The sequence below is a fragment of the Mus caroli genome, unplaced genomic scaffold (assembly GCF_978045245.1).
Source record: "Mus caroli unplaced genomic scaffold, Mus_caroli_1 scaffold_12, whole genome shotgun sequence".
Classification (NCBI taxonomy): Eukaryota; Metazoa; Chordata; class Mammalia; order Rodentia; family Muridae; genus Mus; species Mus caroli.
In genome coordinates this window covers 98,253,112-98,268,882 of record NW_028227267.1, presented here as the reverse complement: position 1 = coordinate 98,268,882, position 15,771 = coordinate 98,253,112, and the positions used below count along the sequence as shown (strand labels likewise).

General features: G+C 42.2%; 1 protein-coding gene across 2 annotated transcripts; it reads left to right on the top strand.

Moving 5' to 3' along the window:
* Positions 1-330: 330 nt before the first annotated feature.
* Positions 331-6,929, top strand: Commd6 (COMM domain containing 6). 2 transcript variants are annotated; one of them, XM_085828812.1, is made up of 4 exons: positions 331-479; positions 569-756; positions 3,851-4,003; positions 6,597-6,929. In XM_085828812.1, exons 3-4 carry the CDS (start codon positions 3,878-3,880, stop codon positions 6,645-6,647), a joined length of 177 nt encoding a protein of 58 aa, XP_085684938.1. In that variant the 5' UTR covers positions 331-479; positions 569-756; positions 3,851-3,877; the 3' UTR covers positions 6,648-6,929. The 2 variants fall into 2 exon arrangements, with proteins under 2 accessions (XP_085684938.1, XP_021037770.1); XM_021182111.2 differs by having other exon boundaries at positions 389-479; positions 569-580.
* The last annotated feature ends 8,842 nt before the right edge of the window (positions 6,930-15,771 follow it).

The window sequence follows — 15,771 nt, the reverse complement described above, 5'->3', positions numbered from 1 at the left end:
TTTGTGGTGTGGTGGTATACATCTTTAATTCCAGCACTCAAGAGACAGAGGAAAGTAAATCTCTGTAAGTTAGAAACCAGCTCGGTCTTCATAGTGAGACGCAGGCCAGCCAGGGTTACATAGTGAGATCCTGTTTCTCACTGCAGGCACTGGGACCCTGACTTTGCACTTGCGCAGAGAGGAGCCCACTTGCCCTACAATGGGGGAGCCGACATCCTGGATGTCACGCGTCCCCCACCAGGTTTCCTGCAGGTCTCTGGACCTTTCTTCCTCACAAAACTTTCCCTTTCCCATTATCTCCTAAAACTGATGTTTAACTGAGACAAAACTCGAATTACATAGAAATCTATTCTCCGCAACCTAGCTGGGTGGGCGGGGCCTAGGTCCGGAAGCGGAAGTGCTGGCTGGTGCCGGCGAGTTCCACTGTGGCCATGGAGGAGTCTGGGTTCAGGGAGCCCGTGTTGGATGCCAAGTCGGAGGTGAGTATGGGCTGGAAGGGCAATGGTCTGGGGCGGACGCTGGCGCCCGGACGGCGTTTCTCTAACTCGTGTCTCTGCTTCCGTTCCAGGTCACGGGCCAGGTGAGTGGCCGCCCCGCCGTCCCATCCCCTGCTCGCCGATCCTTCCCCGGGCTGCGCTTCCCTCTTGCACCCGAGGGGATGGCCGCTGTGGCTGTCACTTAAACTGCCCTACCCTTAGAGTGCAGCCCGAGCGCTGGTCCACCTTTATTAGGCACCCTTTATTCCTTTATTCCAAGGTAGGAATACGATGTTTTCAAATGTGACGCTTACAAGAGACATTGCTAAGATTTGCAAAAAATAGCGTCCTCCCTTTTTCTTTTAACTGTTTGATAGTTTGTTTTGAGGCGGGCTAGCCGGAGAACTTTGCTAGGAAAACCAGACTGGCCTTGACCTCTCTCAGATCCACCGGCCTCTGCCTCTGAAGCGCAGGGATCGAAGGTGTGCGCCGTCGAGCTCAGTCATTTCTTTAAAGACCTTACTCTGAAGAGGAACTCTAACTTTTCTAACCTCTCTTATGTTACATTAGGAATAAATAGTATTTTTGACTCTCTAAATTAATACTAACACTTTTCCAAGAAAAAACATTGGGAGTTTTAGTCAGGAGTTACCTACGTTCACCTAAATATAAGAAAAGTGCTTACGTTAAAACATGGTAAGAATACAGAGGCTGAGAGAAGAGTGTACTGACTGCTCCTTGTCTCCAAATGATTTTTTTTTTTTTTTTTTTTGGAAGCAGGCTCTCACTAAACTTCTGAGGTTGGCCTTAAACTCACTTATAACCCACACTGGCCTCGAACTTGTGATCATCTGGCCCCAGCATCTAAGTAGCTGGATTTAGAGCTTAGAATTCTCCAGCTTTTCTTGCTGTTGGTTTGGAAGAGTCCTGCAAGGGGACTCTGTGATACGGATAAACCTGCTCTGTTTTGTGTAACAGTATATGAAGTTAGTGGCTTTTTGTTGTTTTGTTTTAAGGTTTTATCTGTCTGTATAACACATGGGTCCCTAGAGACCAGAAGGGGCCTCAGAGTCGCTGGAATTGCAGTAATAGATGGTTGTGAGCTGCCATGTGGGTGCTGGGAACTGAACCTGGGTCCTCTGGAAGAGCAGCAAGTGCTTTTGACCACTGAGCCATCTCCAGTCAGCGTTACCTGAGCTGGTTTATTATTACTATTCAACCCCAAGTTATTTTGTTCTCTCATTTTCTATGTTCCATTAAAGATGCTTTGAAACTGACCTGTACTGGGCTGTACGCATCTATGTATGTGTGTATGAATGTTTATGTGTATGTATATATGTATGTATTTTAGGAAACTTTTCCACCCTAAAGCAATATGAATCTATCGGTTACAGTTCTGGGAGTCAGAGGTATAAAACCAGTTTTACAAGGCCAAGGTGGAGGAAGGTTGTGGTCTGGCTGCAGGGGAGGGTCTCTTGTTTGTCTTTTGCTGCTTTTAGAGCCTGCCTCCTATCTTGTTTGTGGCCTCAGCTCGGTTCCAACCCCTGCTTCTCTTCTGACTCCAACCCTCTTTCCTTCCTTCTAGAAAAACTGTTATTACATTGGGATCACACCCAGGAAAATGCAGGCCACGATCTTAATTCTGTTAAATCTTTAATGTCTGCTTTCTCACAAGGAGAAAGTCTCTGATTAGGACACAGACGTATCTGAGTGGCAAGGGTGCTGTAATCGCCCTCCATACAGTCATTCACCAGTGTCTGGTCATATGATTATATACACGAGAAAAGCCACGATAATTTACAAGACTATCAGAATTAATAATGAATTTAAAAAAGATGATTCAGGGCATTTTTTGTTTTTGTTTTTTTTTTTTTTTTTTTGCATAGTTCACACACAAAGAGCTGAAAAATAAAATTTTAGACAAGTTTCACAACTTAACAAAAACAAACTGTACAGTATGTTGCAAATTAATCTACCAAGCTAGGTATATGTGGCTGTAGTCCCAGCACCTGGGTGGCTGAAGCAGAAGTCACAGTTGCGATGCCAGTCTGGGCTTTATAGAAAAATCTTGTCTCCAAAACCAAGAAACAAACCACCATGTAATGAGCTGTTTCATAGGGTTATGGCTGTGTCACAGGATTATGAGAGAAACTGTAGGGCCAGGGGCTGACTCACTGGGTGATGGTGCCTGCAGCCAAGCTGAATGACTTGAGTTCGATCCCTGGAACACAGGGTGAAGCAGAAAACAAACTTAATTTCAAGACGTCCTTCGACTTCCATGTGCCCAAGAAATCAGGAGTTTTAAAAAAAAAAAATGTTTCTAATTATGAAAAGCAATGAACTTCTGATGTCTAGTTCAGTGTGTAGGAACCTTGGAAGTTATTACTTAGTCCTAATAATTAGAAACTGAAAAGTTAGCACTGCTTGTGTTTGTCAAAGGAGTGATGTCACAAGGCATACCTTAGTTTTATTGCAAAAGATAGAGTCAATCAGCAAGTGTAGTTTGAGTGCCAGGCGCCATCTCATCTTTTTTGGAGTGAGGCAAAGTTTTCCACCCAGGTTTTAGTGTCAGTATCAAGAGCTCCGTGTATCCAGTTCTGTTTGATGCCGTGGCAACACAAGAATCTGCAACAGGAACTAGATTAAATTAGTAGTCCTTAAGCTTACAGTCTTCAGAGCCAAACAGACACGGGTCTCTATTCTGATCCTGGAACAGACCTCAAGGTGTGACCTTGAGCCCATCACCTAAGCTCTCTGAAACTGGGTTCTGTCATCTGCAAAGTGGAAATAATACCCTGTAATACTGAGGTGGTTCAGTGAGGCACTGGACACGTACATACACTGCATAGTGTGTCACCACCTGGCATGTGACTGTCATAGGGACTGATGAAATCTAAAGCCACATCATCACCACTCATACCACTCAATGTAATAGTAGGTTTTAGCTGGGTACTGTAGAGGCAGCCATGGTCCGGTTTCCACGTGTGCCGCAGGCAGCTGTGAGGACCATGTTTCTCAGCTTCTGTTTTAGGACTTGGGGATGGGACAGAAGAAAGGTTAAAAGTGCTACAGAGCCCTGAAGCAGAGCGGAAGTTAAGCCTGTTAGGAAAAGCCACTTTCTACGTCTTTTCCTTGTCGTTCATCTGGTAGACACTTGGGTGTCTTTGTTTGACTCTCTGCTTTTCTTGTTTTCTGATTCTGCTCATGCCCTGTGTTTTTTTTGCCATTTGACCATTGCTTGCCAACATAAACGAAGGTATTTTCTTGTACTATGACCAGTATTGAAACGAATACAAGACTGAGTACAGAGAAACTTAAGTATTTGTTCAAGGCAGTGGTATTTCTCAGGTGATATTTGTACTGTTGTGTTAAAGCTTATAGATTTTCAGTGGAAACTGGGCATGGCTGTGAGCTCTGACAGCTGCAGATCTCTCAAGTATCCTTACGTGGCAGTGATGCTGAAGGTGGCAGATCACTCTGGCCAAGTAAGCAGCAAGTCCATCGAGATGACAATTCCACAATTTCAGGTTTGTAATTCAACTCACTGAATTTAAATGCCATTGCTGGTTCAGAGCTGTATACAGTCTCTCTTCTTAAGAGAATGTTTATTTACTTGCAAGTTGATGTATTTTACATGTAGTCATTTCTAAAGTTATTTTCTCTGGAAGCTTAAGTTTTTGTTTTTCAATAAGACATGCCATGCTTATTGTTAGAGTAATGTTAATTACTCTAACAGTTTTCGATGGTTATATTTAGGAATATTTCATCTTCTCTACAGGATTATCTACTCTGTAATTAACTTTTTATTTTATTTTATTTTATTTTTCTTTAGGCTTAATAATTTTAAGCAAAACTAATGTTTTCATTGAATAGCATTGACATTGAGGTTTAGACAAAACACAGTTCAGATCAAGTACTTATTGACTAGTCTTATTAGCTAGAGATTTAAGTAACTCAATAGTTTATTCTTTTTGTTTGTTTGTTTGTTTGGTTGGTTTTGTTTTGTTTTGTTTTGTTTTGTTTTGTTTTTCGAGACAGGGTTTCTCTGTATAGCCCTGGCTGTCCTGGAACTCACTCTGTAGACCAGGCTGGCCTCGAACTCAGAAATCCACCTGCCTCTGCCTCCCAAGTGCTGGGATTAAAGGCGTGCGCCACCACGCCCGGCTCAATAGTTTATTCTTAAACTTAGACCATTCATGCTATCGTTTTCCTTACCTCTTTCCCCAGGTAGGAAATGGGACTGAACACGAAGTCTAATTTCCTCTTGGATATATATGCTGAGAGATGTGCATTGTTAGCCAATTTAACTGGCGTGTGCAATTTTGGTTTGGTTTGCTGTGAGCTAAAACAGTTAGCTCTCAAGGGACAGTTTAACACTCTAAAAAAGCAACCATAGTAAAAGGAATGGAAATTAAAAGTTATTTTTTTGTAAAAGAATAAAAATGCATTGATCCTGGAATTCCTTTATTGTTATTTGTTTTATTTTGGGTATATGGGTGTTTGGTCTACTATAGTATGTCTGCACCACACACATGCAGTACCCAGTGACCAGAAGAGGGCATCAGATCCCATAGGACTGGAGTTTCAGGCAGTTGTAATGGGCTGCCATGTCAGTGCCCCTGGAAATCAAACCCAGGTTCTCTGGTAGAGTGGGTTCATAACTGCAGAGCCATCTCCAGCTCTGAGCTTTCTTTTGTATTTGTGTATGATGTGGCGGTCATACCTAGAGCCTTGCTCATGCTAGGTAGGTGCTCTGCTGCTAAGCCCAGGCTTTCCCTCTCCATCATGGGCTCTGGAAAAGTCTCTCCCATATCACTGGATGACTTTCGAGTTCCTCTTCTATAAACTGTATTTTAAGAGGCTCTTGATAGACAAGACTACACACTTTTGTTCTTAGTAATATTGGTAAGTGTTTGAAGGAATGTGCCATGGGCAAAGCAAGTGTATCATGTAGTCATTGACTGATTGTGAAAGAGCGCCTCAGGCTCAGCATCTCAGCCATCCATACGTGCAGACCCATCCTTCTCCCTCATTCTGCCTGGACAGGAGTAAAAGAGTAAATAGATCACCTTTCCCCTGAAGCGTTGTTGTATAATTGACAAATACAAAGTTTATGTTTTCACTGTATACAATGTGATTGGGTAAAAATATGTGATGTCTGGTGACTGTGTCCATGAAGGTAATTATCACATGCATTCCCAGCAGCCATAGTGTGTGTGAATGTGTGGGCACTGAGAATGTTTAAAATCTATGTTCCTGGGGCCTGGTGAGATGCTCGGTGGTTAAGAGCACTGGCTGCTCTTTCAGAGGACTTGGGTTCAATCCTACATAGTAGCTCACAGTTGACTGTAACTCTATTTCCAGGGGATCTGACACACTTCATACCAATGCACATAAAATAAAATTTAAAAATTCTTTAAAAAAAAAAAATCTATGCTCCTAATCTCTCACACAGTATGTCAGTACTAATCATACATGGCCTTCTATACGTTAGATCCTCAGGACTTCTGCAGCTAAGTCAGCAGCCTTTAGGCAGCATCGTCACTCTTGCCATACCCCTAGTACCCGACACCCACCTGCGATTTTCTGTGTCTGTGAATTCAGTGTCCTTAATATAACTGAGATCATGTAGTGTCTGTCTTGCTGTGTCTTGTTGGTCTTCAGCATAGCGTGCTCTGGGTTCACCTGGGTTGGAAATGATAGGGTTTCCTCTGTCATAGCTGAGTGATGCCATTGTGTGTATATGCCCATGCCTCCAACGTGGCAAGTAGCACATATGTGTGGATGTTACCTGTGACTACTGTATTATCCCTAAGGGATCTGGATATTTGTAGATTTTGCTCTTCATTACTTCTTACTTCTGAGCCAGTGCCCCATGGACACTGAGACGCCTGCAGGAGCATGGCCATGTGTAATGTATTCTTCCTGCTTGTTTTTTAGACATGGTCATCTGGGGTTTGTCTCAAATTCTGACCCCTCTTGTCAGAATGTTTTTTTCAGTGATCTTTACCAAGACTGTAACATTAAAATATGGACAGTGTATATCTGTATAGATATAACTAGAGGAACTTCATCAATATCCTTTAAAAGTAAAATTAATATTTTCTCCTTTCTCTCCAGAATTTCTACAAACAGTTCAAAGAAATTGCCGCTGTAATTGAGACTGTGTGAAAACGGATTCGTTATTCTAAAGTAATGGACTCTTCCTTCCAAATGAGAACTGCATATGGATCCCAGGACATTTATGCAGTGAAAGCTGTGCTTCTGGGGCTGGAGAGATGGCTTGAAGGTTAAGAGCATTGGCTGCTCTTTCAAAGGACCCAGGTTCAATTCCCAGAACCACATGGAAGCTTACAACTTTCTATAACTCCGGTTCCAGAGAACCCAACACACATGCAGGCAAAACACGAATGCTATAGAATAAAAATAATTAAAAGAGAATTTCACTTCTAATTTTTAAAAACATTTTTTTTAAAAAATCAGATAAACATTTATTTTAGTGGTGACCAATACTTAGCCTAGTCAGTGAGCTAAAAGTGGCTGTGTTGACCACTAGTGTGTATAATTATGAGTAATTATATCTTCATAAATAGATGACTAGTGATGCTATTAAATGCAATACAGTTTTGTATATTAGAACATTTTCAAATCTTATTGATAACAGATCTAACTTAAAAAAATCTTGTCTGGAATTTATATGAAGTTAAGAAGGTAATAATCGATTAAAACTGCTTCACAAATTCAGTTTTATGACGTGTCTTGTGAACTAAGTAGAGGAATTATTAGAAGAATTAGTGAGAAGAATGAAGCTCCTTCCCTCAGACATTTATAATCAGGTTAACTAAACCAGTCCTCCTTATATTAGCTGTGCTTTTGGCTGTTCTGCTGCTGTTTGTAGGAAGTTTGTCACCAGTAATTTGCTGCGAGCAGCACAAACCAGAGCTTCCCCCAGGAGCATCTGCACTGTATTTTTTGCTGTTATCCATTCCTGCCGTACTGTGCTGTTCTGAATGAGATTGGTCCCCAAAGGCTCCACCTCCAGTTAGTGGAACTGTTTGGGAATTATAACATGTGGCCTTATTGGAGGAGGTGTGTTACTGAGGGCTGAGGGGCTGTGAGGTTCAAACACCCATGCCAGGTCCAGTGTCTCTCTACCTGCATGCCTCCAGGTCAGGATATAAGCTCTCAATCCCATGCCGGCCTGCTTGCCTGCCTGTCTGCCTGCTGTCTTTTTGTTTTTTGTGGGGGGAAGGGGTGTTGGTTTGGTTTTTTTGTTTGGTTGGTTTTTTTTCCTCTGAAACTAAGCAGACCTCTTTCTTTCTTTCTTTCTTTCTTTCTTTCTTTCTTTCTTTCTTTCTTTCTTTCTTTCTTTCTTTCTTTCTCTCTCTCTCTCTCTCTCTCTCTCTCTCTCTCTCTCTCTCTCTCTCTCTCTCTTTCTCTCTTTCTCTCTCTCTCTCTCTCTCTCTCTCTCTCTCTTTCTCTCTTTCTCTCTCTCTCTCTCTCTCTCTCTCTCCTTCTCAAGTGCTGGGACACAGGCATGTGTCACCACTGCCCAGCCAGCAAGCCCTCTGTTAAATGCTTTCTTTTGTAAGAGTTGCCTTTGTCATGATGTCTCTTCAAGGGCATAAAGCAGTAACTAAGACACCTACCACTCCTGTGCTGAGCTGACGGTTGCTTTCTTCATCTTTCTGATTCTCCAGGCATATCTCACATTGTGGAAAGTCAACCAGAACCATCTGATCCAGATGAGGGGATCAGATCCCCTAGAACGGGAGAGAGGAATGGATGTTTGGGTGTGGCTCAAGCCTGGATCCCCTGCAAAAGCAGCAAGCGCTCTTAACTGACGAGCCATTGCTCCAGCCCCTTTGATGCCTCGTTTGCAGAACAGTTACATCTCATATGAAACAAATTTCATCCAGGGATATGCCCTTAGAAATAAGAGAAAAAGTTACCTCATACATTGTTTCTATTAGACCTCTCAGGAGATTGATTGTATGTCCCAGCCTCTAGCAAGTGGACTCCAGAGCCATGGATTGAAGTTATCAGGATCTGGCTATAAATACCCTAAATATATTGAGACTTGGTTATAAATCATTCCTTAGTGTTTTTCAAGCTCTCCTGTCTTTAGTACTGAAATGATAAAGTCAGAGAGAGCAACGAATGGAGCCTATGTCACCAGAGGCTTCCTCTGAATAATAGCCTGACTTGCCTAAATAAAAGTCCCATAGTGTGCGAAAGAACAAATGTTAGAGGACAAGTAATTTTCCTTCCATTGCAGTGAAGGCACATGTGGAGGATGAGAACAGAAGAGCTTGGTGGATTGCTAAAGGCAGGCTAGAGGGGTTAGTCAACCGAAGGGGAAGAATTGAGAAAATCAGAACACTTGAAATTCTACAAGCCCTATGCAAGCACCTGCATCAAAGAGATGTTTGTTAAAGGATGCTGACCTAGAACATAGCTTTGATACTTGCTCATCCTTGAAAATATTTCAGGATACAAGTGATACACGGTCCGGGTATTGTACAAGCTTATGAAAACATACAAAAGACACATAAGTGGCCCTTAAAAGAGGGATGGGGAATCAGTCTGCCCAAGGTGAAAAGTCCAGATACACTGCTGTGAAATTCTTGGGAGCGATAGGCACATGTATAGCCAAGACCTACTCATCTTACATGCATGCTCTGGTGGGGCCCGAGCTGTCTTAAGCTTAGCCTCTGTTAGACACAACCCAAAGCCAAGGGACTAAGGGATGCTTTCCATCTCTTTCCATACCTGGTACCCTGATGGTGTTAATAATGGTATCATCAGGAATGGGTAGGTGCAGCAATAGATGTGACCCCACTGTGCTGGAGACAGAGGAAGCATCCAGTGGTTTAAGTTAAGAGCAATGTGATGTTGAGTATATCAGCTGAGCACCAGGCCAGGCTGCAGAGAAGCTTGGCCAACACGCCGTCTCATGTGTTTCTCTTGGCTTTGGTTTGATTTTTGTTAGCTTTTGCATTTTGTTTTTAACATTGTTGTCTTACTGGTTGTGTGTTTTGACTTTCATTTTTTTTTTTTTCTTGTTTTATTGAGAAAGAAGGAACATGAACTAAGGTTAGAAGGATCTGAGAGGAGTTGGGGGAAGGAAAAGACATGATCAAAATAAAGTATGGGGGAAAATACTGTGATAGTAATAGTGCGTGCAGCTTGGCCTGAGCTGACTTGTACTGACAGTTGGGCTGGATTCAGAGGCCTGATTTAGGGATGAACCCATTGGAAAAGGTGAGTTAGCAGGTGATAGGTTATCCGCTGAGGGACAAGGGACAACAGATTTGTAAGGAAGCACACATAATAAGAATTTAATGGAAATAGACCCCCTTGGGGCAGCCCATAAACTCATTATGTGGAATGGAGCCAAACATCTTAAATGCTGTATGCTGCAGATCTCTGAAGTGTTGGACATCTCAGTATAGGTGATACCTATCTCAGTATAGTATCTCAGTAACTGGACAAATGTTACTTGATGCTAGCTATTTCTGTTTAACTTTGAAAACATAAGGAGGCTAAATAAAGCTTATTTCTGTAATTAACTAACTAGTACCCCGTAAGAGTACAAGAAAGATTATTTATAGGTGACTAACTACTAACTTGCTTTTCTAATCACCCTGAACAGTTTGCAATAGTAGCTTTCTAGTTCTAGTAGACTAGAACTGTACATTGTATTTCAAAATGAGTTGTATATGTAAAATACATTAAGCAAGAGTTGAACAAAGCCGGGCGTGGTGGCGCACGCCTTTAATCCCAGCACTCCGGGAGGCAGAGGCAGGCGGATTTCTGAGTTCGAGGCCAGCCTGGTCTACAAAGTGAGCTCCAGGACAGCCAGGGCTACACAGAGAAACCCTGTCTCGAAAAACCAAAAAAAAAAAAAAAAAAAAGAGTTGAACAAAATAACTTTAAATTGCTACCAACAATACAATCTTAATCTGAAAGGAGATACAAGAATACACCTTTTGTCCTATACCCCTAGCCCCCCCCCCCTTTTTTTTTTTACAACCTGGTGAATCTCTTGTCTGAAACAGCTAGTACCTATGGGTAGGGCCCCAAACCTGCTTCCTGACAGCAAGAGATAACCTTGTGGTAAAAAAAAAAAAAAATGCAAATAACGCTTTCATGGTCAAGATGAGCCACCTACCTAGGTAAGTCTGACTTAAGAAATGCAGTTCTTATATTCTGGAAGGCATTTACACATCTTGGCAGTCAAAGAGATACAAAATACAGTCATCTGGGGACCTCGGCAGGATGTGGAAGCTTCTGCAAGCCGCCAGGGACATTACTGGATCACTTGTAACCCTGACTTGGGAGAATCAACCATCTTTTAAGTCCTAAACAAATAGCACTTTATAAAATAGAGTTTTTACTTATTCCAGTAGAGTCGCTGTCCTCTGAGGATGGAAGTCATCCTTAGGAGAATGGATAACCTTACGTCAAAATGACACCAGGCCTATAAAGCAAACAGTGACCAGAAGAAAAAGCCAACCTATGAAACGAGAAAAAAAAAAACAGTTAAAGGGTATACATTTTGGAAGTGGGGTTCTATCCAGAGTCCCCAGAAACATCCATCAACCCAAAAGCAAAAGAGCAAATAAGCCATTAAAAGTGGGCAGTTGAGTTGAGAGGTGGTGGGGCTGAGGCAAGTGGATCTCTGAGTTTGAGGCTAGTGTGATCTACAGATCAAGTTCCAGGACAGCCTGAGCTACAGAGAAACCCTGTCTCAACAAACAAACAAAATGTGGGCAGTTGACTTGAGACATTTCTCAAAAAAAAAACCAAAACCAAAAACAAAAAACCAACCAACCAACCAACAACAACAATAAAACCCCGCCAAAACAACCTAACAAGCATATAGAAAATGCTTTAATCAATGAGGGAATGCAAATCAGACCCCTGATAGATATTGCCTTCCCCTTGTCAGTATGCAAAATGTAAAGAACATAGATGTATTGATGAGGATGTGGAAAATGTGGAACTGTATACTGTGGGGTAGGGGTGCAAGCATTCATATTTACTATAAGTAGCAGTAAGAAAATGCTTGAGAGCAGAAATACAGTGGGATTCAATAATCCCATTTCTGAAGAAGACACCAAAACCAAAACAACAGCTCTAGCCGGGGCCTCAGATTGCTGCCTCGGCATTTAAGAACATTAGTCATTGTACCAACGGACTCGGGTCGGACTCCCAGTGCTCACACGTCAGCCCACAACTGGCTGTAACTCCAGCCCCAGAGGATCTGAGAAGCTCTTCTGACCTTTGAGAGTCCTAGCACACTCATAGTACACAGACACACATGGAGGCAAAACCCCCATACACATAAGTTAGAAGTAAATATAAATAATTGAAATAATTTAATAGTAAGGATTCTTTTATTCACCTTGATCTTGGTGATGATTACCGGTCTCCATTGTTTGGCTGCACTTCTCTGTTCTTGCTTAACCGTCCAGTGGCTACCCCTCACTGTAGCAATCCGTGGTGTTCCACAGGATCAGACAGAAGTCTGGGTTACTCAAATCCCCCCTCCCCCCGCACTCAAAAAAAGCACAAAAATAAACGATAGGGAGAAGGAATTATTAGATTAAAAGAGTGTTCAGCTGGACAGTGGTGGTGCACAACTTTGATACCAGCACTTGGGAGACAGAGGATGGTGGATCTCTGCATTCCAGCCTAGCCTGGTCTATAGAGCAAGTACCAGGTCAGCCAAGGCTACACAGATAAACCCTGCCTTGAAAACAAAAGACAAAGAAACAATAATAACAACACAAGAAAGAAGGGAGTATGCACCAGTGGTAACACATAGGCTTCATTTACATTATGATTCACAGACTATAAAAGAAGTTATGTGACAGGAAATTGTCATTTTGGGCTATGACAATTATATTATTGCTTTAAGAAAATAATTGTGATAGTCTGGTCATGGTAGACTTCATTCACAGGACTTCAGAGGCAGAGGCAGAGGCAGGTAGACCTTTGCATTTGAGGACAGCCTGATCTACAAATTGAGTTCCAGGACAGCTCAGGCTACATAGTGAGACCATGTCTCAAAAATGAATAAATAAATAAGCATCATTTTAGCTACAGTGGTTTAATGAATAGGCATTGTTCAAAAGCCACTAGGGTTGAGTAAGGGAGCCTCAGGCGATAGATAAATCATCCCCTATTATAAAATACTACTGATTTTTTGTTTATATTAAAATTTCCATTATAAAATTTGTTTACATTTTGGGACATTGCCATGTCTTTTGAAAGATCTAAAGACAAAAGCATTTCAGCTTATACATATATTTGTTCATAGAGCAGCTTGTGCTATGCGATTGGGTTCAATCATACATGCTTCAGTATGAAAGTAGGTTTTGCTCCAGAAAATTTATGTTTTGATTGGTGATGCATGGATTGGTAATAGCTTGCTACTCAACTACTCTGGCAGCAAATGATGCCTGCTTGCCTCCAGCTAGTTTCCAAAAGAAGTTTTATACTTAGATCATTTATGAGCACTGATTTGACTAAAATCATCAAAACATGTTGTAAATTGAGAAAATGGCAGAAGGATCCGTCTAAATGAGCGTAATACTCTTACATGTCATGGTGCAGAGAGGAAGGCAAGTAGTTCTGGTTCAGTGGCATGTGTCATAGAGAATAATACCAGAAAACAGCCTGGTGTGGTGGTACATACTGTTGAGGCCTGACCCCCTACTGTAGCTGTTGGACATTTTGTTCCATGCCTGTCAGCTATTTCATATTGTTGACAAAAAATAACTTGACTGAGAGCAGCATTAAGCTGACCATATACCTTGTTATGTTCTCTATGTTCAGAGCTTGGTGAATCTTAAGAAATTTGACAAACATAATCTCTACTTAGGACCCATTGAATAAAGGCCAGTTAGAACTGTTCTGTTAGTCTAGTTAGCCAAAATAGCTTGAGTCAGAGCTGACCACCAGGCAGCACTTCCTGCACCTGCACCTGCACAGGTGCTCATTATGGCTTTTTTCCTTTAAAAGCTAACCATGAGAAATGTTCAAGGTCCTGAGTCTAGGTTGCGACCCTGATGGATCAGTCTTGAGGGTGCATGTTCAATAAACAATTCTTGCTTAACTGAGACCAGGGACTGAGTGGTTTGTGTGGCGATTCCTGAATTCTAACACATACTTGACCTGTAATCCCAGCACTTAAGAGCTGAGGCAGGGGGCTGGAGAGGTGACTCAGTGGTTAAGAGCACTGGCTGCTCTTCCAGAGGTCATAAATTCAATTCCCACAACCATATGGTGGTTCACAGACATTTGTAATGGGATCCAATGCCCTCTTCTGGTGTGTCAGTGATGGTGTGCTCATACACATGAAAGAAAGAAACAAACAAATAAACATTTTTTTACAAACTGTGGAGGCAGGAGGATTCTGAGTCAAAGGATACCTACATTACTTATCAAGACCTTGTCTCAAAACCAAAGATAAATCAAAGATCATTAATAATGAATACAAAAGGGTATTATAGGTCGTGACACTCACCTTAATCTTTGAATTTTTGAAGCCAGCCTGGTTTACAAAGTGAGGTCCAGGCAACCTAGAGCTCTATAGCAAGACCCTGTCTCAAAAACCACAATGAATCCAGGCAATTAACTAACCAACCAACCAATAAAACAACGATGAAAAACACTGAAAAGAAAGCAAAAGTCAAGAACTTTTCTTTCTGTTTTCTTTATTTCATTTTGGCTTTCCAAGACAAGGTTTCTCTGTGTAGTCTTGGCTGTCCTGGATCTTGCTCTGTAGATCAGGCTGGACTTGAACTCACAGAGATGTGCTTGCCTTTGCCTCCCAAGTGCTAAGATAAAAGGCACTCACCAGCCGGGCGTGGTGGCGCACGCCTTTAATCCCAGCACTCCGGGAGGCAGAGGCAGGCGGATTTCTGAGTTCGAGGTCAGCCTGGTCTACAAAGTGAGTTCCAGGACAGCCAGGGCTACACAGAGAAACCCTGTTTCGAAAAACCAAAAAAAAAAAAAAAAAAAAAAAAAGGCACTCACCACCACCCCGCAAAAACAGTTGCTTTCAAGACCACAGTATAATGGTGGTCTCCGATAGCGTGCAGCCATATGGTCTCATAAATTCACTCCCTCTTCTGAACCATTCAGAAGAGTGTAACTTCCCTCTCTTCTCCTTTATTTCTTTTCTAAGCATGCTTTCTACAACATGTCTTCCTCGTCTTTATCTAAAGGTCTCTTCTCCACTCTGTGTCTGCCTGCTGCTGTAAGTCTGACCACCATGCTGGGTCACGTCACACAGCATTGGCTTTTCTCTTCTCTTCTCCTTTGTCCTCCTTTGAGGCGCTGCCCAGGTTTACAATTCCCCTGCCCTGAGATTTTTACTCTAATAAAAGTTTCCTTAAGATTAAAAAAAAGAAGAGCTGGGCATGGTGGCACACACCTTTAATCCCAGCACTCAGGAGGCAGAGGCAGGCGGATTTCTGAGTTTGATGCCAGCCTGGTCTACAAAGTGAGATCCAGGACAGCCAGGGCTGTACAGAGAAACTCTCTCTCGAAAAACCAAAAAAAAAAAAAAAAAAAAAAAGGAAGAAGAAGAAGAAAATCTATGTGTTTATCGTTAAAACTTTAAACACAGTCATGGTTGTATAAAATTATTTTCCTTTACTTACATCTAGGAGGCTATTCTGGTCATCAGCATGGCTATTTGTTATGTCTCTAAGAGATTTAATTTTTAACGTGTTTATCTACATTTTAAAGTGTATGTGTATGTCTGTGTATCACATGCATCCAGCAGTTCAAAAGGCTGGAAGAAGGGGACATCAGGTCTCCTGGAACTGAAGCTATAGATAGCTGTTAGCCACTATGTGAGTGGTGGGAACCTTTCCTTGGTCCTCTGCAAGAGCAGTGAGTGCTACTAATCACTGAGCCATCTCTCCAGCTCTCAAACGAGTTTACTAATTAATTCAAGACTTTCAAAAATACACTAGAAACCCCATTAGTGAAGGTGCTAGTGAGCTGGTGGGCCGACCAACTCAGCTATCACCTAGGTCCAGATCCTGGGTTTTGTGCTGGCCCTACTGCAATGACTATCCTACCTACGAGTTTCTGGAGCAGATCCAGGGCTGCAGGATCTCCATGACACAGGGCGACAACAGGGTATCCTAGAGGAGTCCCAGTGAGGGTCCAGTATTAAGAGTGTAGCCGGAAGCCAGAGTCCTCGAACCAGACAAATAACTCACTGCAATGAACATTTCCAAGCAAGCTGTTTGGACAAAAGGGCATGCTG

Bases quoted from the DNA above. Each gene is read 5' to 3' on its own strand.
- Commd6 (XM_021182111.2), top strand. From the start codon at position 432: ATGGAGGAGTCTGGGTTCAGGGAGCCCGTGTTGGATGCCAAGTCGGAG. The intron at 4,004-6,596 runs GTTTGTAATTCA...CTTTCTCTCCAG, and splicing joins TGACAATTCCACAATTTCAG to AATTTCTACAAACAGTTCAA.